Genomic DNA, 27,658 nt, shown 5'->3' on the forward strand with positions numbered 1-27,658 from the left:
TAACTTATATTGTTGACAGGTTTCCAAGTTCAGCCTGTTTAGGAATCTAGGCTGTCAAACAAAACAAAACAAAAATCCCCAAACAAACAAAAAACCTGTATCATAATGGACTTAGGGAACAATTTCTCAAACACTGCTCAGGGACAGGCATCTTTACTGAGATCTCGACTTGGAAGCAGCATCCTGCTGAAAGTATATATTCATGACAACTACCTCCCTGCACTATGGGCTAGTTTGTGCTGAGCAAGCATTATGTTTGAATCTTGTATGAATTTCCTCATTTACTCTTCAGAATCCTGAGAGAAGAGGATTCTGTTTTTCCTCTTGGCTGCCAGTCATGAATATAGAATTATAAAATATCCTTTCGGGTAGTTTTTAGTTGAAGGTTAAGTTGGGAGTGAATAAAGGTTTGTTAGGGGGTATAGGTTTTTTTTTTTATTCATTTAATATATAAGGAATTAAATCTAGGCTCTTGATGCCAGGCAAGAACTCTTATCATCACTCAACCATTCCTTGCTAAAATACTGATTTTGCATCTCCAAAATAGATCACTTAAGAACCAGGATGACTTAGTACATAATTTTTGTAATTTCCTAGAATTACAAAATGTTATTCTTTTTACTCACTTGTATATGTCTGTGTTGAGGGTCTGCTACGTGTCTGGGTGCCTGTAGAGGCCAAAAGAAGGCTTGGGATTCCCTGGAGCTGAAGTTACAGGCAGTTGTGAACTACCTGATATGGGTCTTGGGAACCAAACAGGGAATACTCATAACTGCTGAGCAATGTCTCCCCAGCCCTGCTGTGAACTCCTAGGTGAAAGGGGCTGAGAAGCTTTTAGTTACCATGACACCTGTGCCTAGATGGTGGCCCTGTCCATTTCTTCTGTTTAAGGTTTTATTATCCTGAGTTTCTCTCGAACGGTGATGATATTTGATTCATTGCTGTCTTGTAATTTCTGGGAAGAGAACTGGCAGAATTTGGTCCTTTAAGCCCCATTTTAATCAGGAGAGACCTTTGAGACCTAGGGACGGGATTCAGGCTCTTACCAAGATACAATTACTTTTGTCTGAGTGACTTGCATTATGAAAATATTTACAGAATAATTACTTTTCAGAAACTCTTGAGTCCAGTTGGAGAGCAAGGCATTACTGTATTAATTTGCCTCCTGAGTAAAGTAAGCATATAAGGTTAAGTGTCACAGAGAGAATTTCACAGGAGAGTCAGCTCTAAAATAAATAGTTTTACATTTTCTTGAGGCCAAGTGACCTTAGATCAACTATTTCTCTTATCTTGTATTCTAAACTACATGATGAAAAACCCCATTTTGAAAGTTTTAATACATACTAAAGTTAAATGAAAGTACCAACAGGTTATGGACATTCTTTTCACAAAGTTTTCTTGTTACTATGTGTGTGTGGGTGTGGAAGTTGCACACGGAGGTCAGAGACCATCTGGCCTTTCTTTCTGGGCTTTAGGGATCAGACTATTTGTTGTCAGGCCTGCATGGCCAACATCTCACTTACTGAACCGTCTTGCTGGCAGCCTTTTCTTCTTTTCTTGAGCCAGAGTCTCCTTATGTTATGTAGCTCTGGCCGCCCTTGAATTTGCTGTGGTCCTATGTCAGCCTCTTGAGGGCCATGTCACCAAATCTGCCTGAAAAAAACAAATTTTGGCCTAGTTTGAGAGACTACCTGGGTGGCTTTGTTTAGAAATTCAAACCCAGAACTCAGTGGTCTACTGTACTTGAGACTGTCCTAGGGACACTCAGATTTGAGAAGTACTGAACTGTGCATTTCCACTCAACTGGACTGCAGGACATATCTAAATTGCCTGAGGTGCTTCTAATTATACTGTAGATGGATGTTTCAGGTGCATCTGCCTTCTGTGATTAAAGTGTTACTGGATAAAGAAAAGGCTATAAAAGTGCTTGAAGTTGTGTTAGTTTCCATAGGCTATTAAATAACAAAACCATGTAGATTGTGTGGCTTAAGCAACAGGTCATTTATTTACCATAGTTCTGGACTGTGGAAGTGCAAGGTTATGATGTCACTAGATTAGATTCTAGGTGACATCTGTTGCTTCTGGTTTTAGCATCTTCTCAATAGGTTCTTATATGCCATTAAAGAGTACTACTAATCCTGGTATGGGGTCTACTGTTGTGATCCAGCCTAAACCCAATACTGCCTAAGGCTCCGTTTTCTAAAACCGTTCCCTTAGGGGCTGGGCCTTCAGCATGGGCATTTCAGTGATTTCCAAACATTTCCCCTACGTACACAACAGCTGGGTCCTCTGCTCTTCAGTGAGGACACACTCTGATGCGCAGCATCCGCTGTGCTGTGAGGGTAGGCTCCCGTGAGGTGACCCCTACACTCTGTTATTGAAGAATGGCCTTTGGCTGTTTTTCCTTCTTCTAGGTGTGCAGTGAGGTGACATGATGGTGGTCTGTATCTGTGGTCCCCAGAATTGGAGGAAGGTAAAAAAAGACTTCCTGAATATGTCTGAGAGTCTCCAAATATGATCAGTGTAGTGTACATCTCATCCTAGTGCTTGGGATATGGAGACACTAAGATTAAGAGTTCAAATTCAGCCTCAGCTGCATGAGACTGTCTCAAAAAAAGGTAACAGTATCTAATGCTAAATGCCGGGTTTCTTCCACTGTGATCTGATCTCAGATCCTGCCACCTGACCTGAGAACAGGAAGGTGATAATCTCTCAACCTCTCCCTCTCCGTGCTCAAACTCTTGAGTGACCGGCCTAAGTTTTTCCCCACTTGTCCCTTTTGAAGTTTTAGCAAAATAGAATCCTGGCAGGTTATGCCATCACTAAGGTCGATGAGCCCTGGCTGAGGAGTGTGCACTTGAGCTAAGAACTCACACTTGTCTCCAGTTGTGAGTTGTTGTTATTCAAGATGGTGCTTGGCAGTGTAATGACAGTTGCAGAGATGGTCAGCTATACCCCATGGAGAGCCAGTGTGCTTTCTGACCTTTCCTACTCTGGAAATGTATCATTAAAACCCAACCAGGACAGGTCAGTGGTTTCCAGGAGGCCAACAGTTTGACCTGCAAATTGGCATTTGTGCATATCCAGAGGAATACTTTTTAAGAGGGAGTTCTGATTTTACATATGTGTTTCAGACTCATTTTATCATCATCCTGCTTTTGGCCTTATTTCTTTACACCCCTCCCCCATTTTATTCCTTCATTAAAAAAAGATTTATTTTTATGTATATGTATTTTTATGTACACTGTTTCTGTCTTCATACCAGAAGAGGGCTTTGGATTCCATTACAGATGGTTGTGAGCCACCATGTGGTTGCTGGGAACTCAGGCCCTCTGGAAGAGCAGTCAGTGCTCTTAACTGCTGAGCCATCTCTCCAGCCCCCATTCCTTCATTCTTGCAAAGATTCCTAGTGTTTTCCTCTAAGCCTTACCTGGTGTCCTACCTCTGTTGTAAGGGCCTGGCTAGTTATATGCAGGAGGTTGTTTTCTCTAACTAATAGACAGAAGTTCCTAAGAGGTCTAGAGCACCATCTTAGCCTTCTTCAGACCCTTGGGGTTCAGTCGGCACAGGCAGTTTTGTGACAGTCCTGTGTCTTCTTTCCAGTTTGTGATTCCAGTCCTTGCTCTCTTGTTCAGCTGGGAATTGACTTCTCTACAACTCCCCTCAGAAAACCTCAAGCAACTGATAGTGGTTTCATGATGGCATTTGGGTTTAAAACAAGATGATTGAAGCAGTTGGCCTCATCTCCCAGACACAAACACTAAAGAGACATTTTTTTTTTGTGCCTTGAAATAAGATAATCTCTGAAGAGTATGTGAGCCAAGGCTCACAGGGAAGGCAGAGGAGAGATGGAAGAGGGTTAGATGTCGTCTTGATTTTTTTTTTTCATGGTTGTTTAGTATGCCAAGTATCCATTCCAGCATGATCAGCTGGCCAGAGAGAGCCAAGCAATGTTCCTCTAAAAATCACAGCTGGAAACTTTTTAGTCTCATGTATTTCTGGAGGAAATTTTGGGGGCGGGGGTATTTTTCAGTAAGTAGTCCTGGCTGTCCTGGAACTTGCTTTGTAGACCAGGCTGGCCTGGATTTCAAAGATCTGCCTGCCTCTGCCTCTTAAGAGTTGGGATTAAACTGAGAATCTTGAAGCAACCCTGTGAGCATGCTGCTTTGGACAGTGAGTGCCTAAAGGAATTTTTTTATAGTATACTTTTGAAGCTTCGAAAGGAGGTAAAGAATCTGCTAGGCTCTATGATATACCAGCCTGCACATTGCTGACCTTAAACCCTAGGATTTGAACACATCTGGAATAAGACTGGTTTACTAAGATGGAGCCATTCTTTAACGGAACTCTGTGATTGTGCCTCTTGTATTGTGTCAGTAGATGTGGGGGAGGCTTCATTGAAAAACTGGTGTTTTAGGGCAGGAACCCAAGGTACTTGTAGGAATAAGTGAGGTCAACACAAAGTGGCTTTGCTGCTACTCTTTGGTCTCAAAGTCTGGTGTAGTGTATAGAAATTAAGTTCTAATTGGGGAGGTGCTGCAGATAAGACACCCTTGTTATCACAGGTTGAAAACTTTGACAAGAGATAAAACTATATACTTAGATTTGGTATCTTTTTTTGGTTTTTCAAGACAGGGAGATTTGGTATCTTTAATTTTATTACATTTATTTACATATTTGTGTGTATATGCCCTCCATGTGTCCATGTGTGTTTTTAAAAGAGAAAAGGGTAGTTTTTGCCTTTACTTGTTTAGTTTGTTTTAGTTTGAATGCTATCTGCAAACCAGAAGCTGAAACTGGAGGAGCATTTTAAATCTCATCTGAACAATTGGATAGTGTTTTGTGCTCTCCCAGGTGAACCTGTGTGCAGATTCCATGACCTTTCCTCTGTATTCTTTTTGTGCCATATCACACGGTGATAAATATGACACATAAGAACAGCAGAAGATACAAAGAGAGCTACTACACTCCGATAGGCTTCTGGGTTCATCCATACCAGTGTCCTTTCCCTAGCAGATGCACCAGAGAATGGCTGCAGGAGGAAGTACCTTTCCTCTGACGGCACATCCTCTCACCTGTGCAAGTGCCTTGCTTGTTTGGTAGTAAGTCATGTCACTTTATATGAGTAACAAAGACTCTACTTTTAAATTCCTCATGTAATTGTCCATTATGCTTGCTGAAATATCACCTAAGTTGAGCATATGATAATTAGGGTTTTGCCAGCACAATGACTCATAGGATCTACTATAGGCTCATCTGTTTTCTTCAGTCAGCTGCTCTCCTGTCAGTGTGCTGTGGACACAGGACATATTCTCTACCTCTGTGGCTACTTTTTAGTGAGGAAGAAATTGCAAATGAATAATAACAGACAATAGTATGGCTGCGCCTATGACACATGCACATGAAGTCCAAATAATTTTTGGTAGATTATTTTCCAACAGTGGGGTGCGAGTGTATGTGTGTTTTTGGGATTGGATCTTACACTGTAAATCAGGATAACCTAGAACTCAATAAGTAGTCTAGGCTGGCTTCAAACTCACAGTAGTCCTCTTGCCTTACACATGAGCCACTAGGCAGGCCTGACTCCAGCTATTAAAGTAAAATGCTCTGTTCTCCTGTCCTTAGCTAACAGGTGTCTTTGTGCGGTTGAGTTAGTGCTGGTCAGTTCTTGCCTTCCTCTTCCTTGATTGCTCCCAGGATTGAGCTCTGTTATGTTAGAGCTGTACAGCTGTGGTGGGCGAGGGCCTTGTCTCTGTGTGGAGCTGCGCTGCAGGGCATTTGGCTCCATAGGTATAAATGTCAGTTGTAAAAGATTCTGTGATAAAAAAAAAAAAAAAAAAAAAAGAAAAGAAGAAGAAAAGCTTTTCATACATGTAATTGCAGATACTTGAAGTGGCTAACATGGCCCCTGTTGAAGCTATTGGCTGTGCAGTCAGAATCCTTCCTTGGAAGGAGCTATTGAGCAAATTCCTCTGGGAAAACAGACTGAAAATAGGTGCTTTGGCTCAGCATCTAATTTGTGTGTTGATGTTTTTAAAAGTTCTTTCAAAACTGTACTTTGCCGTTTTTTTTGTTTTTTTTTTTTTTGCTTTTGTTGGTGTAAACTCCTAACAAGTATTCCACCTTGTGTACTTAACATTTGAGCTGTCAAATATCTTTGTTAAACATGAAAATTTTAAATTTTTACTTACTTGTGGGGGATGGGGTGTTTATGGCTGCGTGGAGATCAGAGGACAACAGAAATTGGTGCCTTCCACCATTTGGCTCCTGAGCATGGAACTCACGTCACCAGTCACCAGGTTTGGTAGCAAGTGCCTTACTTATCCTATAGCCAATATTGTCTGCCTAAAGGTTTTGTTTGAGAGAGTGTCAGGCTATGTTTCCCAGGCTGGCCTTGACTTTCTAGTCTTTTGCCTCAGTCTTCTGGGTAGCTGGAATCACAAGGGATGGACCATCCTATGCAACTAAACATGAGGATTAATTCTTGTACAGATGGATGCTCTGCTAGCACTTGCTGAAGTAATGCCACACCCTATCCTTTTGTTTTTGTTTTCTTAATTACAACCTTAATTTGATCACTGGTTAGCCTCTAGTTGATCATGTGAAACTTTTGTTCTTGAGTGTTTGGGGGAAGTGTTAATCGCTCTGGCTTTTAAGCTTTGTTTGCTGCTGGAAAGTTGGGACTCAAGCAGGAAGATGGCTGAGGATGCTAGGTGACAGGCCCAGCATTAAGTCACACCCCCATAGCTTCCTCTGACTTACATGCTGTCTAGGCACACACATTATGCAAGTGTAAGCATCTATTGTCTTGTGTGATGGTTTGATGGGAGAAAAAAATGAAGAGACTTGTTTGTACAAAGGTCCAGGGTCTGCGTTCTAAATGGTTCACAGGAAAGGCCACATTGAAGCTTGCCTGTTTAGGAGTTGCATTTGTTTGAATATGTTGAGATGGGGTCTTACTTGGGCCACTCTGGCCTCAGCTCTGTAGCTGAGTGTGACTGGAACTTCGGATCCTTTCCCCTCTTGCTTTCACCTGAGTCCTGGGATTTCAGGCACGGTCATCTGTCTCCCATCTGTTTCCCCCATCTCCTGTCACTTTATACCTTCCTAGAAAGTGAACCCAATGTTTTGTTTAGAGCTACATCTTCAGCCTTGGAGAATTGTTTAACATAAAAGATTGGTCCCTGTCTAGAAGAAATGAGCGTTCCAGGATCAATGAATAGTCTTCAAGATGGGAGCATGTCTGGTTGGATTGAGGCATGCTTTTCACTGGTTCACTTGTTCCCACAGATGCTATAGCAGCCGTATGGTAGTCTTCCTTCTTTTCTATGGTTCTGTTTTCTGAGGGTTTAGGTACCAACACTCTGCTCCTATCTGAAAATACTCTGGAAAACTCCATGCCTTTGGGAGCTAGACATTTATAATTTGTTACTGTGGACCTCTTGCTATGTGTAATATATAAATCAAATTTCTTCAGCCATTTATATATTGAAAAGTGTGTGTGTGTGTGTGTGTGTGTGTGTGTGTGAGAGAGAGAGAGAGAGAGAGAGAGAGAGAGAGAGAGAGAGAAAACACGTGTATATTATATTCAGTTTCAGATAGGGAGGGACTGTTGTATGACTATTCTCTATCTCAGTTATTTCAGGCTGGCTCATATAGCCAAGAAATACATGAGTATTTTGTTTGTTTTTGTTTTTCCTTGTTTGTTTTTCCAGTGCTGGGAATTAAATTCAGGTCCTTATACTAGACAAACCCTGAGCTGCGACTCTTAACTCTGTGTGCATGTGTGCACGCTCCTGCTCACGCAGGGCTGCTGGTGTCTTCCTCTATCACTCGTCATCCTGTTTTCTGAGATATATTCTTTGCTATTTCATCTATGCTGGCTGGCCTAGCTCTGTCTTTGCTTCCCCAGCATTGAGGTTAAAGACACACCAATTCCTGTGCTTGTGGTCCATGTGGGAGCTGGGGATCTGAACTTCATCTTTATGCTTGTACTTTACCCACTGGGCAAGCTCCTTAAGCCAGCCTGCCTGCCTGCCTGCCTGTCAGTCTGCCAGTCTGCCTATTTATCCATCCATCCATCCATCCATCCATCCATCCATCCTTTTAGATAGTTTCTCAAAGCTGTCATCAAACTGCAATTCCCCTTTGGTCTCTTTAGTAATGGAATGGCTATTGTGAATGAAATACCACATGTCTGGCTATTCTTTTTCTACCCACCCCCATGTGCATGTATGTTTTGAGATAGGCTCTCACCATATAGACCTGTCTAGCCTCCAGCTCAGTGGAAAACTCCAGCCTGCTTCTTCCTCTATGCCCAACCTTTCTATTTTGATGAAGATACTGAGGGCCAAAGAGTTAGAAATACCATGGGCAAAGCTCTCAATCAAGTTGCTCAGCAAGGCCATGTAGACCCTCAGAGCATGTCTTTTGTTTCTCTGTAACAGAACCCTGGCTGTCCTTGTAGACCAGGCTGTCCTCAAACTCACCAAGATCTGCCCGCTTTTGCCTCCCAAATGCTGGGATTAAAGGTATGCACCACCTCTACTGGCTCCTGGGCCCTTTAGTCCTACAGTTCTGTATTTTGTGACCTATCTGAAGACCTTCTCCTTAAAGTAGGAAACCTTGCATACAGTTCTAGCTTCTTAGAGTTTATACTAGTTAAGGTTACACACAGTAAATAAGTAGATCTCCCCCAAATTAAGACTCCTGACCCTGTCATCCTTCCACTAATTCAGAATCTGGATGGTAGGATTGGGATCCATAACTTGAGTTAAAATTGATTTTTTTTCTTTTTTTTCTTGGTCTGTGTTTCTCATGGAGCTGCTGTAAGAACTGGGATTGCAGCCCACCAGTTCTGCCTCTCAAGTGTACTCTTCCTAGGAACTTGTATGGTTGTCTTATCATGGAGAGTTGTAAACCAGGGAGTTCCAGATTGATCAGATAACCTTTTAGTTTCTGCTTGTTCTCTTGGGGCCTTACCCTGTTTTTATGACCCTGTGTTCCTTTTTTTTTTTTTTTTTTTTTTTTATTAAAAGATCCGTGGGCCTTTGTTGTTGTTGTTTTTGAGATAGGGTTTCTCTATTATGTAGCTCTGCTCTGGCTGTCCTAGAATTTACTTTGTAGATGAGACTGGCCTTGAACTATGAAAGATCAGCCTGCTTCTGCTAGGGTTAAAGACATTGACTACGGCACCCAGCAAGAGGAATATTTTCATGAAAAAGTTGCTTGTTTTCCTTAGAAATACTATAGTTGGAAGTAGGAAAAGTGGGAAGTTTCATCACAAAGCAGTCTTCTTGGTTTAGGATGAGCCTTCCTCTGTAAAAGGTGGCTGCTGAAAGTGCTGTGGATGGACTGAGAATTTTCTCATTTGTTGGGAAACTCATTAGTTTTTCTAGCTGCTTTATTTGAAGTACTCTTTCTGGTGGCAGTGAAGAGTGAAGAAATAACAGGCGCCTGGTTGTGGTTTTTCTGGCACGATTGTTTTGGGTGGGCAGCCATGAGTAGTTATCACAGTTGGCTCTCATCTGTAAGTTTTATTAGCTGGTTTAGTGACCCTTTTTCTTTGGTCCTCTTTTCTCAACGCTAATAAGTTTCTATGCTTCTTTGGTCTCGATAGGGATCCATAGTCAACTCTTTATTATTATCTTGAGTTAGAATCTAGTTTTGGGAGGGTGGGGGTGTCCACCTGGCTATATAACCCAGGCTATTCTTTGAATATTCTGTGTTCTGAGTGGTGGGATCATAGCTATGCATGGGCCAGCCATGCCTAGCTTGTTGAGTATCGTCATGAGGTAGTGTAGGTTTGGAAGGACCGCAGCGAGCTCAGGTCTGGTTGCTGCCGTTATCTGATACATTGAAGTGTGCTCTTATTCTGCTTTTAAACATAGGGAAGTTTGAAAGAATTTAATACAACAAAATGGACTTTGGGGGATGGTGGTTGCAAATTAGCAACCACATAGGCAGATGACCAGTTTGTCCAGAATTTGAATGAAGTGTTTTTATCTTCTGTAAAGAAGTAAATTGGCATGTGGTCTCCAGATTATGAATAATGAGACTCCCAGACTAGGTGGGTTTGACTCTGGAAAAAAATGTAAGTGTATTTCCATTCCTCCATGGATGGCTATGGTAAGGCTAAATAGGAGGGTAGGGGGTAGGTTATTGTCCTGGCATGTAGTCATGTTTCCCATTTAAAAGTACAACACATGGCTGATATGGTATAACTGCCTGTGGTCTCAGCACTACTGATGGTCATTGGAGTCAAAGAATTAGAAATCAGCCTGGACAAGATAGCAAAACACTATCAAAAGAACAAAATAACACCCCATTTTACAGCCCCCATAGCCTCATTTTAGGATGCAGGGTAGAACTGATCCCAGCTGATTTCATAGTATCATTGGGTAAGAATCTGACCAGTTCTCAATGCCATGGTTTATGGGAGGAAGTGAAGGTAGGCAGGGATGGCCTGTAGCTATAGAGAGAAGGGACGGTGGAATGGTTTATGCTACTCAATGCTACTAGGGAACAAGGCTGTTTTTGCAGAAATCTCTTTATTCCTAAGATCTAAGTGATTTCCGTGGAGCTGGCAGGGAAAGTAAAAGCCTGTTGGTTGGGAGAGGCCTTAACTTTTGTACTTATCTCTGCTTGGAGTGCCCCTTAACAGAGGAGGGTCCCCTCTGGGAACTGATCAACAGCTGCTGCCAGTCCCTAGAATCACAGGAAGTGGAGGCCCAGTGCCTTTGTATAAAGCTCTGCAGCCAGACAATAGTTTGTGCTGGCGGGGCCATGTGGCGAGTCACGTGACCCGAGGCTGTATTCTGCTGGGGTCCTTACCCATCTGTTCTCTCGGTTCTTTCTGGGTTATCAGGCGCCAGTCCAAGTCTTCCCAGGCAGCCAGCTTCATGGCCAGAGATTACGAGCACTAACCTTCCTGGCAGGGGCGGTGTGGCTTCGAGTTTATGCAGATTAGCCATGTGTTTCTCACTTCAAGGCGGTCCACAGGAAAAGCCTTTTCCTGTGTTTGGCTCTCAGTGGGCGGTTCCCAGCTTACTGTACTGGGACTCAAGCAGCAGGCACGCACGAGAGGGATCACAGTACACTGCCCCCCCTCCACCTCCAATGCTACGTCACCACAACACAACCACTCACGCTCTCATACTGTTGGTGTCATTCATTCGGTGCCAAGATTGCTTTAAAAAATTCCCTTGGCCCCAGTTCAAACAGGAGTACAGCTGGGATGTGTTAGATTTTAGGCAGTCTGCCCTCAATTTGAGATGAGTTATAAATAGCAGTGCCGACTTCCTTAACTACCGCTCTCTGAGGTAAAATGCAGGTTAATTACTGTGGGAATCAATTAGGGGCTTCTTTCGGTTAAAGAGCCAGGGATGCATTTTTATTGTTATTATTAAAACTCATAAACAGATCTGGCCAGGAATAAATTGAAAGCACAAGAAGTACAAAATAATATTTGGAGGTTCAAAATCCAAGGGTACGTACGGCTCTAGGTTTATCCTGGCACCGACTTGTTGGCATGTAGAGCAAAAGCACAAGTGTGTGCTGGTCAGGACTTCTCCTTTCCAACCATGGAGACTCTTTGGCAGTCCCTGGCCCAAACCTTTCATTTGATTCTTTCTAGTCTTTGGCATTGCTAGGCATTAAAGTTGGCCCTTACCTCTGCTTCTGGTCACTTCTCTATATCTTTGGCTTTGGACTGTCCATTCTCTCTCTGACTTTTTTCAGGATCAGAGATTGTTTTTCCTGATGCCACTACCGCATGGTGTAGGGAGTGATATCTCCTGTTGCTTGGAAGTGTTAGTGCTTGCCTGGTCTTGCCTCCTCTTTTAGTGGCTTATGGTCAGATAGAGAATTTGCAACTATGTTTAATATTTTGACTGTCCTGAAAATGGTTACTTTTGATTATCTGACACTTAACCCTGATGAACTTTAAAACTCAATTTGTTACATTCAGCAGTTCACACGGCAACTGTGGCTTTTTCCTTGTACATTGAGAACTTGTGAGTGACTCCAGTAGCCACCACCTGGTCCAGAGGTGCCTCTGTAACACCATTTGCTGGGCGCAGTGAACTGCCAAGATGTTAGTGTGCAAGCCGTTTGTATTGAATATACTCAGAAGGATAGGCCTGCTAAGTACCCGTACCTTTGATGCCCCAAACCGCATTCATTTTATTTGTCAAGACACTTTATAGCTTGGCCAGTGATCTGCAAGGAGCTAAGTGGTGGGCTGATATGAATTTTCTTGTGACTCTTCCCCCCTTTATTTTTATTTTCTTATGAATGCAGTAGAGTATATAGCAGGGGACCTGACTTCCCTGATCAAGGGCCAGCATTTTCCTCTCAATTATGTGTCTCTGAGGCAGAGCCTTTGCTTTTGAAGTGTAATCACAGTAATCTACTCCTGTGGTTTCCCCTTGAAAGGATTTCCTCTCTATCTTTTCCAGAGTGGAATCTCTGGCTCTTTTGCAGCTACGATTTGGTGTTTCTTCTTTGTGGCTGCTGACTACTGATATTGGCCTTTTCTATTTTATGTGAAGTAGAAAATTTTCTGTTTCAATAAAATTGATGAATGAAGATTTGATGTTCACTACTTTAAGAGACTGGGGGTGGTATCTTTTTTCCCTATAACTGCAAACCACATGTCTTTCACAATATTTTTAGATCTTAGAAGTCAGTTAGATTCTCTTTTGATAATAATGTGCCTTTGACATGAGACCAGGGTAGTTTGGTTATTTGAACTGAACGTATTTTTGTTTTAATAAGCTGCAGTGGTCTGTTGATCATGATAAACCTTTGATAAGGGGAATGAATTTGATGACCAAAAAAATGTCAATTTCATTTTGAGAAGCTGTTGTTTGACTGACCCTTAAAGGGTCCTACTGTGAGGCCAGAGAAGTCTAAGACTTGACCTTCTATGTGCAGAGAGGTATGTGCTACCATGCCACAGTAAGCTTTTGAGTTTTGGCCATGTGTTTGGGGCTGGGTATGCATTATTAGAACCTTTGCTGATACAGGTTGGGTTATCTCAATGCCACTGCTCCTTTAAGACTGTTTGAACTTCCCCTCTTCTAATTCAGTTCAGTCAGTTTCTCTCCCTCTTCTCTCAGAGTCATACTCGATGCTGAGATTGAAGATATCTGCTGTCTTCTGGTTGGATAGTTTGAACGAGGCTTTCTGTCTTTGATCTTACCTGCTTCTTCCTTCAATAGGAATTATTATAGTTGAACAGTTATCCAGCCTTGTATTTGGGGTATTTGAGAGGACTTTGAAAATAAAATGCCTGAATTCTTATGTCCCAGAACTTAGCCAATAATTCTAGCTATTCTGGAGTCTTGGGCCCAGGAATTTAAGTTCAATTTGGGCAACATAGTGAGATTCTGTGCCATTTCAAAACAAAGTAAAATTACCACAGCCTCAGAAACACAGGCAGTTTATTGGAGTAGTTAGTACAGTTAAACCTTACAGTGCTTTGCTAAATTTACAGTAGGTCATGTAGAAGTGCGAGAGGAAGTGTGCTAAAAGTCACATCATGTTGCGTGTTGACAGGTTGAGTGAGTTACACTACTAGAAGCCAGTTTAGGTCTGGGAATGATTGGGAAAGCACAAACAAGGCCTTAAGTTTAGCTGCCAACACTGGGGTGAGAGGAAGCCATTGTGGATAAGACAGCAGAAACAGGAACCAGTATACATAGCTTGGAATATATACTATTGGAAAGACATTTAAATACAAGCACTGCAGGAAGCTTATTTTTTGTCTCATTCTGTAGTCCAGACTGACCTAGAGGTTATTTTGTAGTCTTGGTTTGTGTGGAACTCATGGTGATCCTCCTGCTTCAGCTTTCCAAGTGCTGAGATTATAGTGCATGAGTGCATGAGTCAACACACCTGCCCGTGGGAAACTGTGCTATGTACGTTTTAGGTAATGAACTAAAGTGTTCCAGGCCAGACAGTGAATTAGGACTTAAATTCCAATCTGTCAAATTACTACATTCTTTATTCTATATGTTAATATTGTGTACAATTTAATAGGTTTGGAGCCATATGTAGCAGGAAGTGACAAATTATTTGGAAACATTGCTCTCAAATTACGTTGTAGTATGATAGGCACCAGCCATATGTGATTGTGTGGATTTAAATTAATTAAAAGTGGACTGGGAGGCTGGGCAGTGGTGGCGCACACCTTTAATCCCAGCACCTGGGAGGCAGAGGCAGGTGGATTTCTGAGTTCGAGGCCAGCCTGGTCTACAGAGTGAGTTGCAGGACAGCCAGGACTATACAGAGAAACCGTCTCGAAAAACAAAAACAAACTGGACTGGGAATATAGATTAGTTGGTAGAGTACTTGTCTAACATACATTTTGCCCTGAATTTGATCCCACATACCACGTAACCTAGACATGGTGGCACTTCCTTTATTCCCAGCACATAGGGTGGCTGAACGGAGGCAGGAATATTCCGCAGTTCAAAGTGATATTTTGGTATGTAGCTTGTTTGAGACCATCCTAGGCTACTTGAGACCCTGACTTAAAGTAAATAGCCAATAAATAGTAAATAAAATGCCAAGCTTAGTAGCACAGGTCTGTGACTTTACTTACTCCAAAGCTTGGGCAGGAGCATCACCATTTCATGGTTAGAGGCTGAAGAGATGGCTCAGCTGTTAAGAGCACTTGTTTTTTACAGAGGATTGGAGTTTGATTCCTTGCCTCCACATAGTGCACTCAGTTGTCCATAACTCCAGTTAAAGAGAATCCAGCACCTTTTTCTGAACTCGTTAGGTATCAGGCATGCACGTTGTACACAGGCAAAACACTCAGACACATGAAAATATATACAAAGTTAGGGTCTTACTAAGTTGTCCAGGCTATCTCAGTAAAAAGTAAAGTGAGGTATCAGTGGAGTACTCATGTAGCATGTGTGAGGCCTTGTGTTCAGTCCCCAGGACTGCAAAAGTAGCCAAGTATACAAATAGTAAGAATAGCTTGGTGGCACACATCCTTAATCCCAGCGCTCAGGGGGCAGAAGCTGGTCCACTTGGTCTACAGAGTGAGTTCCAGGATGGCTAGCCTACAGAGAGAAACCCTGTCTCAGTAAAGAAAACAACAATAATAAAAATAAAAGGACTATATGTGGTCACCCACACCTTTACTCCCAACACTTTGGAAGCTACAGCAGGGAGATTGTCAAATTGAGGTTAGCCTGGCCTACATGTAACAAAATCTAAGGGGGAAAGGCAAATAACTCAGTTCACTAGTTACATTTCTTTTTTTGTTTGTTTGTTTTGTTTTTGTTTTTCGAGACAGGGTTTCTTTGTGTAGTCCTGGCTGTCCTGGAACTCACGCTGTAGACCAGGCTGGCCTGGAACTCAGAAATCCAACTGCCTCTGCCTCCCAAGCGCTGGGATTAAAGGCATGCACCACCACTGCCCGACCCTTAGTTACATTTCATAGTTTAAGTGTGTAATAGTAACATATCACAATCAGTACGATTTATTGAATAACCCCTTTACTGGATCACACTGGTTTCCAGCCAATTATACACATCAGAATCATTCATAGATCCAGAAGTGAGAGGGACTCAAGCCCTCCCACACCAACAAAATTGGAACCTGGAGGCCTGGGCATTTATGAAGCTTCATAGAAATCCCGATGTGCAGCCCTTGCTGACTAGCCACTGCTGTAGAAGCTCCATAGTGACATCATGGTAATGACTAAAGCAGGGTTTGGGCAGACCTAGACCCACAGATATCCAGAGCATGCTGGTCTCTGTTCAGAAGATGCTGTTGGCTTCACTTGAGGGCCTCAAACAGCCCCTGGGCTTGGCTCCATTGCCAGCAGTATTGTTGGAAATTGTGGTATTTCTCACTAGCCCAATTTCTGTTAAACTAGTCCCAAAATAATGCAGGTAGGTACTAAACTTCTTATTGAGAACACTATTGGGTCTTCAGTTTGGGAATAGTCTAGAAGAACCCTGAAGGGTAGTTATTTGGGACACAGTTCTCCTGGGGTTCTTTACAGTTTGTGAAGGAAGCATGGTCTCATCATAGTTATCTTTTTAGTTGAAATTTCTCCATAGCCTGAGAGAACTCTGTTTCTGCTTCGTTTTTGTTTCTTTCAGGGTAAGCAAAACAAAAGTCTACATAGTTGTGGGTGGCCTACGACTTGCTAAATGTGATCAAGTTGACCCAGCCTCCTAAGTAGCTGGGCTCACAGGTGTGCACCACCACACTCTGTCCACTTGCCTGCTTTTGTACTTGGATATTCCTTCACAATAGCTTTCCATCCTGTCCTCCAGTGTAGCAGAATGCTTGAGGGGAGAGGGATGGAAGAGAAAAGTGATAGTGGAAATGCATCCTACCTTGGAGCATGTCATCAAACACCCACATTTAGCTTTTTGTCTCTCTAAAAAGTGTGACCTGAACCTTGGACCTCTTATTTGCTAAAATAGGTAACTGTTCTACCACTGGGCTATGTCCCCAGGCTTGCTGCAGTGGTTTTTGGTTTCTCTGTGTAACCGTCATGGTTGTCCTGGAACTCTCTAGACCAGGCTGCCCTTGAACTCACAGTGGTTCTGAAAAGTGTGGTCCTGGACCTGTAACGTAGTGATCATTAGGAAACTTGTTATGAGTATGCATGGCCTGGGCCCTGCTTGGAACTTACTGAACCACAGGCACACCACACAGTGGTGTGGTCTGGTTTGACAAACTCTTCATGCAATTTTGATGTATGCTACTGATTACTGAACTCCTTCGTTTGACAGTTAATGATATTTATACCTTTAATACTTAACCTCTATCCCCTACTCCAAATTCAAGATCCTGCTTAAAGTTTTAGGCCCTCTGCCTGTGCTCTACCTTCGTGTATTTCAGAGCTATTTAGAAAAATTCTCCCTTTTCATAGTCTCACCATATACAAATAAGTATGTCTCTGACAGGAAGGTATGCTGGGACTATCTTGTTGCTCTATCAGGTTGAGACTATGGACTGGAAAGTCACATGGATTTTTAAGTATTTCTTTGGAGATAGGCCTGAAACTCCTTATATAGCTGGTAGTCACCCCAGGTACACAGCAATCCTTGGTCTTACCTAAGTGCTAGGATTGTATGTATGGGCTGTCATGCCCAGTTAGAAAGCTGCCGTTCTAGACTGATGCCCTTTTTTTTTTTTTTTTTTTTTTTTTTTTTGCCTTTTTTGCCTTTTTGAGCCAGGGTCCCATTCAGCCCAGACTGGTCTCAAACTCACTTTATAGTTAAGACCTTGATCTCCCTCAGCATCCTGCCTCTGGGTCCTAAGTGCTGCGATTACAGCCTGTGTGCCACCCATACACACACCCAGTCTTCATTTTGTTACTTGTTGACTTAAAGATTTCTTTTTTTTTCTTTTTATTTGTGTTTCTCTGTGTGTGTGTGTGTGTGTGTGTGTGTGCGCACACGTGTGTACGTGCGTACGTGCGTACGTGCGCGCACCTGCTGAGACCAGAAGAGTATGTCATTGCATCCTCTGGAACTAGAGTCCTGGGTAGTCATGATCAGCCCAGTGTTGGGAACTGCACTCCTGAAGCACAGGGAATGCCCTTACCTGTTGAACATTTCTCCAGCCCTGTATCTTGTTCTTTGAAGAGACAAAGTTCTGTCCTTTTTTATTTTCAAATTCACATTTGTTTGTTTGTTGTTTTTGAGACGGGTCTTCTCTGTATAGCCCTAGCAAGCCTTGTTAAACTCATCTGTCTGCTTTTGTGCCTCCTGAGTATTGGGATTAAAGGCGTGTGCCACTACCACCTGGCTAAATTTTTCAATTTTAAATGAAATGGATTTTTTACTTGAAATATACAAGGCTCCAAATTCACTACTGTTCTTTCAGTAACTATTTATTACATAGTGTATTGCTCATTGGAAGAAAGTGTAAATTGAACTACTTTGTGCTATAACACAAAAGCCACGAAAAGGAAAAGTTTCCATTAGTAGACTGTGGAATCAGCCCCCGACTCCTCTTTCGTTTCCAAGGGTGCCTGTGTATCTCAGTTTTTAAAGCATTGAAATGATCAGTTTTGAAGTTGAACATGGCTATAGAAATGTATGGTAGATAGCATGGTCCTATCCAAATAAAGAAAAGGTTCTTTGTTCTGACTTCTGTGTTATGCCATGCGTATGTTAACTGCTCTACACCTGGCCTTTCCCTTGACTCTCTAGCACTACCTTCCTTAGAAAGTAATGTTTAGCTTCCAAATACTTTCTTATGTCACTATCATTTTATTTATGAAAATCTTTTTAAGTGACTACTGTAGGGTTATGGGATCTTTCCTGTTACTTTTTTTTTTTTTTTTTTTAATAATAATAATAACTGGTTTCTTTGGCATGTGGACTTAAATGACTTCTGTATGTTCATGTTAGTGAGAGACCATTGAAGCCTGAGATGAATCCAAATGTTCTTTATTTTATAGTCATCCAGTCCGATGGATCAGATGGGAAAGATGAGACCTCAGCCGTATGGTGGGACTAACCCATACTCGCAACAACAGGGACCTCCTTCAGGACCGCAACAAGGACATGGGTATCCAGGGCAGCCATATGGGTCCCAGACTCCACAGCGGTACCCCATGACCATGCAGGGCCGGGCTCAGAGTGCCATGGGCAGCCTCTCTTATGCACAGCAGGTATGTGATTGGTTACCTTGCTCTTTTGCTGTCCACAATTGGTGTTTGAGGTACAGGATCAGAGTGGCTTCTGGATATGCCCATGGACTCGCTGGTTTAACTGCTAATAAGGACAAGATGGTCTGCACCGTTCTATGTATGTTCCATGTCTATCTCAACAGATCTTGGGATTTAACCCAATCTACCTCAGCCTCTGTCTTCCCTTGTCTGCCCGCGGAAGATGAAGTGCTACAAAGGCCACAGCTAAACACCTGCTTATTGCTATTGCAGTAGAAATAATCTGTGCCTATTGTCTTGTGGTGAGGAGGCTTTGGTCCTTTCTCGCAGCCTTTAAGATAAGCTGCCTGAGTCACAGAAGAATGTTTAAGGACTTAGAGAACAGGCCTCTAGTGAGCAGTACAGTGAAGCTGCAGAGAGGTTTCCTCCCAGCTCAAGTCATCTGACCATCTAGCCTGGCTTTTTTTTTGACGGAGTTTGGCTTGTTTTTCAATGTAGAGACACAAACCCAGGGCTTCAAGCATACTAAATAGGGCATGCTACTGAGCTCCACCCATGTCCCTGCACCGCCACCTTTTGTTTGTTTGTTTGTTTGTTTTTCGAAACAGGGTTTCTCTGTGTAGTCCTGGCTGTCCTGGAACTCACTCTGTAGACCAGGATGGCCTCGAACTCAGAAATCCGCCTGCCTCTGCCTCCCAAGTGCTGGGATTAAAGGCGTGCGCCACTGCCCGGCGTACCGCCACCTTTAAAAAAAATTCCAGTATTATTTACTTGGAGGTGAAGGCAGGACGCCAGGTCTTAAAGCAGAGGCCATTGTTGTTTCTATGTTGGCAGATTTTTTTGCCATATATGTCTGAGTAACCAAAAAAGGTAAAGGACAGTATATAAAGTCTGAAATGATTTCTAAAAATACACTTTAGAACAAAGACCATCTTTAAATACAAAAGTGAAATGCACTTGCTTTGCTTTGCCCGCCCTCGCTCCCTTCCTTCCTTCCTTCTTAAAGAGGCAAGGTTTCTCTGTATAGCCCTGGTTGTCATGGGACTCATTGTATAGACCAGGCTGGCCTCAGAATCAGAGATTGATTTGCCTCTCTTGAGTGCTGGTACTAAAGGTGTAAGCCTCCACTGCCCTGCTATCTTCCTTCTATGTGAGAATTGAGAGGCAACATGGAGTTCTTGTCTTGCTTTTTTTTAAGGCAGAATCTCACATTTCAGGATGGCCTCTAACTCTTAATATATCCAAAAAGGCCCATTAACTTTCTGATCTTCCTGATTCTAGGCCACCATAGTGGAATAGAATTAGAGGCAAGTTCCGTCCTGCCTGGTGGATGTGGTTTTGAGAACTTAATGCTGAGCTATACATACATACATACACACACACACACATACACACATACATACATACATACATACATACATACACACATACACACACACACATACACACATACATACATACATACGTACATACTACATACATCCCCTGAATAATTTTTTTAAAAGTATTTCAGATATATGAGTACACTGTAGCTGTCTTCAGACACACCAGAAGAGGGCATCAGATCCCATTAAAGATGGTTGTGAGCCACCATGTGGTTGCTGGGAATTGAACTCAGGCCCGCTGTAAGAGCAGTCAGTGAGTGCTCTTAACCGCTGAGCCATCTTTCCATCCCACACCTGAATAATTTTAAAATGAAAAGTAAATATAAGAGTACCAGGGTATCTTAGTGATATGTGTATTATCAGACTATTAAACACTGGGTCTTCAATTGTTTGAACCAAGTTCCTAGTCTAGTGTCTCTTTATAGTGATTAGGAAGAAATTCCTAACATAAAACCAATCTGGGCCATGACGAAAAGAATAGGCTAACTGGGGAAAATAACTGTTCTTGAGCTCAGAGTTGTGTGAATTTTAAGCAGCATCAGTTTCAGTGAGTGAATTCAGTCTTAAAGAGTTTGGCCATTCTTTATGGCTTAGTTTCTAGAAGGGTGGTAGGAGGAAGGACCCTGAACCTCTAACTTGATGGAGGTAAGTCAGTCTTCAAGGATATTTTCTTTCTTACAGATTCCACCTTACGGACAGCAAGGCCCCAGTGCATATGGTCAACAGGGCCAGACTCCGTACTATAACCAGCAAAGTCCTCATCCCCAGCAGCAGCAGCAGCCACCTTACTCCCAGCAGCCACCATCCCAGACCCCTCATGCCCAGCCTTCATATCAGCAGCAGCCGCAGACTCAGCAACCGCAGCTTCAGTCCTCGCAGCCTCCATATTCCCAGCAGCCATCCCAGCCCCCACATCAGCAGTCCCCAACTCCATATCCTTCCCAGCAGTCCACTGCACAGCAGCATCCCCAGAGCCAGCCCCCCTACTCACAGCCGCAGGCACAGTCTCCCTACCAGCAGCAACAACCTCAGCAGCCAGCATCCTCTACGCTCTCCCAGCAGGCTGCATATCCTCAGCCCCAGCCTCAGCAGTCCCAGCAAACTGCCTATTCCCAGCAGCGCTTCCCTCCACCACAGGTAAGATCTGTTCTACCGCTTGCCCTACATGTGCTCAGCCAGAGGCGGCTTACAGCTTGGTGTTTTGAGAGCTTTGCCATATGCAAAAACAATTAAACTCTGGGTAAATGTGCTATCAGGGTTTGGTTGTTTCTAAGATTAATTGGATCCATTCATTGATAAGATACTAAACTTTGGTTAGATTTCTTTTTTTTTTTTTTTGGTTTTTCGAGACAGGGTTTTTCTGTGTAGTCCTGGCTGTCCTGGAATTCACTCTGTAGACCAGGCTGGCCTCGAACTCAGAAATTCGCCTGCCTCTGCCTCCCAAGTGCTGGGATTAAAGGTGTGCGCCACCACTGCCCGGCTTTTGGTTAGATTTCTGCCTTTTACCCCAAGAAATGGCTCCTCTGAGGTAATTGTAAATATAAAACAATTCTGTCAAATTCTCTTGTTGAGATGGATTTGTTTGGAAGAGTTGTTTGTTTATTTGTTTGTTTGTGTTTGTTTTGAGATAATGCCTCACAGTGTAACCCAGACTGGCCTTGAATTTTCCATCGTGTTTCAGCCTGCCTAGTGCTGGGATCACGGACTTTCAGTATCATATCCGGCTCGGTGTTAACATTCTGAAGAGCTGTTGCTTGAGTTTTTGTCTTTTCAAATAGTATGTGCAGTTGTGCTTCTCACGTGTGCCTCCCTGTGTAAGAATGTTACGGTTCCTTCCCCTCTAGGACACTTGCCTGGTCTCTTATTCTTGTGTGTATGGGTGCTTTGCCTGTATGTATGCCTGTGTACTTTGTGTGTACTTGATGTACACAGAGGTCAGGAAGCGATGTTAGAGCCTCTATAACAAAAGTTACAGATAGTTGTGAGTTGTGAGCCTTTGTGTGGATGCTGGGAACTAAACCTGGCTCTGCAAGAAAACAGGCCTATTTATCTCTCCAGTTGCAGCCTAGTTACTTGCTTGGTCTTTTTTCTTGTTTTAAGGCAGAGTTTCTGTGTAACTCTGGCTGTTGTGGAATGCACTGAGACCAACCTGCCTCTGCCTCCTAAGCACTGAGTTTAAAGGTGTGTACCACCATTCTTTGTCTCCTTACAGGAGCTTTCTCAAGATTCATTTGGGTCTCAGGCATCCTCAGCCCCCTCAATGACCTCCAGTAAAGGAGGACAAGAAGATATGAACCTGAGTCTTCAGTCAAGACCCTCCAGCTTGCCTGTGAGTATTTCTGATACCTGTAAAGGGTAATGGAATAGAGAGGAACTAATTTAAAACCACGTTTCATATGTCTTGGTGGCATTGATTTGAGATGTTCAGAATTCTGAATGGGAATTCATAGACTTAATTTTGTAGAATTTCTGTTTTGTCTGTTTTCGAGACAGTCTCAAATTTCCCAGGTTAGTCTGCACTCTCTGTGTGCCTGAAACTGCCCTCAGTTTCTGACCCTCTGCTCCTTTCAGAACACTCAGGCCCATATGTGCATTGCCAAACTGTGATTGCTCTGTTCTTTTGTTTGCCAGGGCTCACTGTGTGACCCTGCCTGGCCTCAAACTCCCCTCCCTCTGCCTTCACTCACAGCATTTGTTTTGTTTTCTAAATATTTGGGGCCTCTTATTTGTGAAGTAATTATAAGGGACAGAGAAAATGTACATGTTGGAAGGGCTGTTCTCTATCACAGTACAAAGAAATTGTTTTGTGTTCTTTGACACTTTAAAGTGTAAAAAACCTTATTTTCAATTTTACTTTCAAGGGTGTTTAGGCTAAACACACAGGCTTGCTTGGTGTCCTTGGAGGCCAGATAAGGGGGTTAGATTCGTTAGGACTAGAGTTTCAGATGGTTATTAGCCACTGAGGGTGCTGGCGATCAAACCCAGGTCTTCTGCAAGAGCATCCAGAGCTCTTAACTGCTGAACCAGCTCTCTAGTCCCTGTCTAATATTTCTTTTGAGGGCTTAGTTTTTACATTTTGGCTTAGCATTAGTTCCAGGGCCTAGGACCTGGGTGTATCGAAGCTTCCGTTGTTACACTGAGTGTGCGTTGGGTGGAGGTGTTTTTTCTTGTGACAGTTTTGTTTGAATGTGTGCTTTTATCTACTAAAGTGTTTGATACCTAAATACTTGGTTAGGGAATCAAGTGCTTGCTTGTGGAATCGACTGACCAGATGCTGAGAAAGGCATTATTATATCTAGAGCTTGGGCTGTAGGTGGCCTGACAAGATGGTTCTTTTACTACTAAGCATGATGAACTGATTTCCTCTAACCTTATGTGTAACTTAACATTTGACATAAACCCTCAATAAGTAATGCATGTTTGGAAAATATGTGTTTGAGCTCTGAAAGTAACCCTACACTGCTTTAGATGGTGGTAATTAATAGAGATGAACACTTGGTGTGTGGTGGCATAGTGTCCGGGGGTGTAGTCATTTCGGATACAGGAACTGCTTGATACCTATTGTGGGAACGTTTGCTCACGGCCTTTCAACATTTATGCAAAGTCTAAGCCTCTGAAAGTGAATTTCATGGACAGAAATAAAATAGGTTTCTTTCAAATCTCATAAGTTGGTGGGTAGCAAACCCGACATTGTAAATTCAGTTTCTGTTAGGAATTGGGAGTTCAACCAAATATGCCTGGGTGAGTCCTTTACAGTCTTGAGGAGGTTATGGTGGCCTGTTATTCTAGCACCGGAATCTTAGGCAAGAGATTCACTTAGTTCAAGGTCAGCCTTGGCTATAGTGAGAGTCTATCTCGAACTATTGAGTTTACTTGGATTTTTTGCAGTCTTGTTATCCAGGCTTTGTGGGAAATGGCATCTGGGTCTTACTTTTTGTTGTCAATTATTTTTTGAAGCACAGTTTCAGTGTGGATCTTTCTCCTGCCTCTCAGGTGCTGAGATTGTAGTCATAAGCTACAGTCCCCAGCTGGCTAGAACTTTAAGGAACACGTAGAAAGCAGTAACTCTCAGGAATCATGAAACTGCGTCTTGCCCTCAAATCCACTGATGGCACAGCCTTAGTGGGGAAGGTCTGTAGAGACCTAGTCCAGGCTTCGGAAGCCAAGAGCAGAGCTGTTAGCAGGATGAGATTTCTGATGTTGACTTTTCAGCTGAGGAGTTAAGGGAGGAAGTATCTGCCTAAAGCTGTCACCTTTTTCTTAGGTGAATCTCTGGTCTACAAAGGGAGTTCCAGGCAAATCCTGGCAGCTACACAGTGAGACTGTCTCAAAGCAAAAACCAACAACAAAACAATTACTTTTAACCTTCTTGTTATTGTCTATGAATCCTTTTCCAATCCCAATGAACTTCATTGACTTTAAAGTTTTTTTTTTTTTTAATTTCAATTTATTAACGTGTGTGTGCACATGTGTAGGTCAAAGGAGAGCTGCCTGTGGAATTGATTTTTCGCCTTCTACCTTTATGTGAGGTCAGGGATCACACTCAGGTCACCAGGCTTGCATCATTAGGCACCAAAGCTTTCCACTCACTGAGCCACCTCACTCCCCTGCATGTGTGGCTACTCCCTCATCTGTTTTGTGCAGTTAATTTGAGTGCTCTGCTATAGTGTCAGGAACTCAGATTGATTTCTGTCAGGGTTATAAATTGCTGACCTTCAAAAGGTTTCTTGATTCTGGTGACTCTTTAGTTATGGGGTTTTTCTTTGTCATCCAGGTTGGCCTTGATCTGATGACTTTTGATAGAAAAATATTTGATATTTCTCTGAAAAGGGTCATAGGCAGGCGTGCTAATCTGTTTTATGCAGACTGGGAACCTAAAACCTTCTGTTTCAGTTACTGAATGAAAGTTAACCTTTCAGGAATAGGGAAGAGTTGTGTTTCTGAGAATCTGAAGAATGAGTACTGTTCCCAGATTTATTTCTGTTATGGAACCTGGCAAAACAGCTAATTAGCTCTGTGGTAGAAGCTCCATATAGGTGAGCTGGTCAAAAATTTGTGGTTTTGTTTGCCTTTGTTGTTGTTGTTTGATTTTTTTTTTTTTTTTTTTTTTTTTTTTTGGTTGTTTTTTGTTTTGGGAAAGATTTACCTAGTAAGGGTAGGAAACAGTCACATCTGAAGAAGTCAGAAGCAAGAGTTTCTACAAGACTCTTTTCTTAGCCACTTGTAAAAGGCTGTGTAAGTCTGCTTGTTGTCTTAGTTCAGTTTCTGTGTCTATGACAAACATCAAAACCAGAAGCAACTTGGAGAGGAAAGGGTTCATTTCAGATTACAGTTTACAGCCCATCCTGAAGAGAAGTTCAGGGAAGGAACTCAGGACAGGAACTGGGAAGCAGGAACTGAAGCAGAGGTCATGGAGGAGCACAGGACCCTGCTGTCTAGGGTGGCCGCACCCACAGTGTGTCAAGTCTGTGAGCTCTCCAGACATGTCTGCAGCTGTTTGATGGAGATACCTTCTCAACTGAGATACCTTTTCAGATGACTGTTTGTGTCAAGTTGATAGAATACTAACTGGGATGCTACGGCAGCCCTTCAGTAAAGATGGTGTACAGAGCCATTGAGTTTAGCACCACAGTTGGGCTGACTGGACAGTCCCTCTAGGTTTGTGGTCTTTGTTAAGTCTTTTGAGGAATTTTTTTCTCAGATAATAATATCAAATCTTCAAGAAGCAATTGCCCATCATTTAATGAGTTGGATTTTCTTTTTCTGTTCTTTTATATTGTATGAGTGTGGGTGTTTTGCCTGCACGTGTGTCTTTTACCATGTGCACACAGTGCCTGTAGATACTTAAAAAGGTCATTAGGTCCCCTGGGACTGCAGTTACAGGCAGTTGCAAGCCATCACATAAGTGCTAGGAATTGAACCCGAGTCCTCTGGAAGAGCAGTCAGTGTTCTTAGCTAGCTGCTGAGTCATCTCTGTAGCTCGGGAGTTGATTTTTTTCATTAATTTTAATATAAAATCTATAACCTAGTATACCATACCCAGGCAACAGTAAGAAAACTTGGTTGTTGCACCCCTCAACAACACACAGATTCTAACTATAGGTCTAAAGCAAGGCATGTTTATCAAGCTCTGTGTCAGCTGTCTACAGAGCCGTAGACCATGGACATGTCAGCTCTGTAGACCATGGACAGCACTTAGACCTGCATGTCCGTACCCTAGTGCTCGAGCCCATGCACGCACATGCTCATTTCTCACACCACTTCTCCAACTTCTGTTTTACTCTGGTCCATATCTTAAAAGGTCATTTTCTCAGAACTACTTCCCATCAGGTGTCAAGATAAGTCATCATAGCTTCTTAAGTGCAGTTTTAGTTTACCGAAGAAAATCTCTGTAATACTTAGATGTAAACAAATATAAAGGATAATTCAGCGTCTGGACAGGTAGTCATCCTTAGAAACCAAAGATGCAAAAAGCATATGTAGCTTTCTGGGATCATGTTTCCATCGTAAAGCTAGAAAAGTCATATCTTTTGCTCCATGATGGCAGGGCATTTTGTATAATAAATCCATTTATTTAAACAGCAGGCTCCTGGGGAGGAGGCAACTTGTTATTGGCGCCTATGTCTCACATACATATAATATGAATCTAAGACCATTAGTTATGTACTGCAAATATAGGTTAGAGTAGTGTTCTTTCTATCTTATCTATCTATCTTTCTTTCTTTCTTTCTCTCTCTATCTCTCTCTCTCTTTCTTTCTTTCTTTTTTTTTTAATTTCATGTGGATGTTGGGAATTGAACCTGCTTCCTGTGCAAGAACAGACAGTGCTTAAAACCCCTAGATAGGGTCTCTCAGTAAAGTCCTGGCTGTCCTGGAACTTGCTCTGTAGACCAGGATGGCCTCAAACTCAGAAATCCACCTGGTTCTGCTTCCCAAGTGCTGAGATTAAAGGCATAGGCCACCAATGCCTGGCCCAACGTCATTTTTATAATTTTCCTTTTATTTAGACAGATCTCTATAGCCTAGACCAGCCTGGAACTCACTGTGTAGCCCAAGTTTCCAAAATTTAATGTTAATTTATTTAACACATGCTTACTTTAGGCTGACATGGTGAGTCTTGCTTATTACTACCATCATGGTACCTGGCATGCGATACTGGTTCTCAACTTATTGAAAAAGTGAGCCTGAAAACTGTCCATGATAAATAGTGAAAAAGAGGCCATGAAATTTAAGTAGAGTAAAAGTTGGGGTGCTGGAGGGAGGGAAAATGTTGTGATTAAATCATAATCACCTATAATCGTCAGAGGCAGGAGGATCTCTGAGTTCGAGGCCAGTCTGGGTCTACAGAGTGAATCCCAGTACAGCCAAGGTTACACAGAGAAACCCTGCTTCAAACAGCCAAGAAAGTGAAAGAGAGGGTTTAGAGAAAAGGGAGGAAGACGAAAACAGAAGGGAGAAAAAAGACTTGTTTGGGCTTCTCAGCTAATGTAAGCTGCTTACCTTATAAGCACAATGCCCCGGTCTGATCTCTAGCATCCATGTAAAGGAGCCAGAAGGTGGACGGTGGTTATAAAACAAATGCTGTGGGGTGCAGCCAAAGGGCCCTGACCTCCGA

The 27,658-nt window shown here is 42.6% G+C and overlaps 1 protein-coding gene across 3 annotated transcripts in view; it reads left to right on the top strand.

Annotated features, from left to right (window-relative positions):
• Arid1a (AT-rich interaction domain 1A) overlaps nucleotides 1-27,658 on the top strand; it is a 75,818-nt gene that overhangs the window by 12,027 nt on the left and 36,133 nt on the right. For all 3 annotated transcript variants that reach the window (XM_076934017.1, XM_076934016.1, XM_034501916.2), the window contains exons 2-4: nucleotides 18,449-18,661; nucleotides 20,725-21,180; nucleotides 22,256-22,372. In XM_076934017.1, coding sequence (XP_076790132.1) covers nucleotides 18,461-18,661; nucleotides 20,725-21,180; nucleotides 22,256-22,372 — 774 coding nt within the window. In that variant the 5' untranslated portion in view covers nucleotides 18,449-18,460. The remainder of the gene's footprint in view (nucleotides 1-18,448; nucleotides 18,662-20,724; nucleotides 21,181-22,255; nucleotides 22,373-27,658) is intronic.

Source organism: Arvicanthis niloticus, chromosome 5, assembly GCF_011762505.2.
Source record: "Arvicanthis niloticus isolate mArvNil1 chromosome 5, mArvNil1.pat.X, whole genome shotgun sequence".
In the NCBI taxonomy this organism is placed as follows: Eukaryota; Metazoa; Chordata; class Mammalia; order Rodentia; family Muridae; genus Arvicanthis; species Arvicanthis niloticus.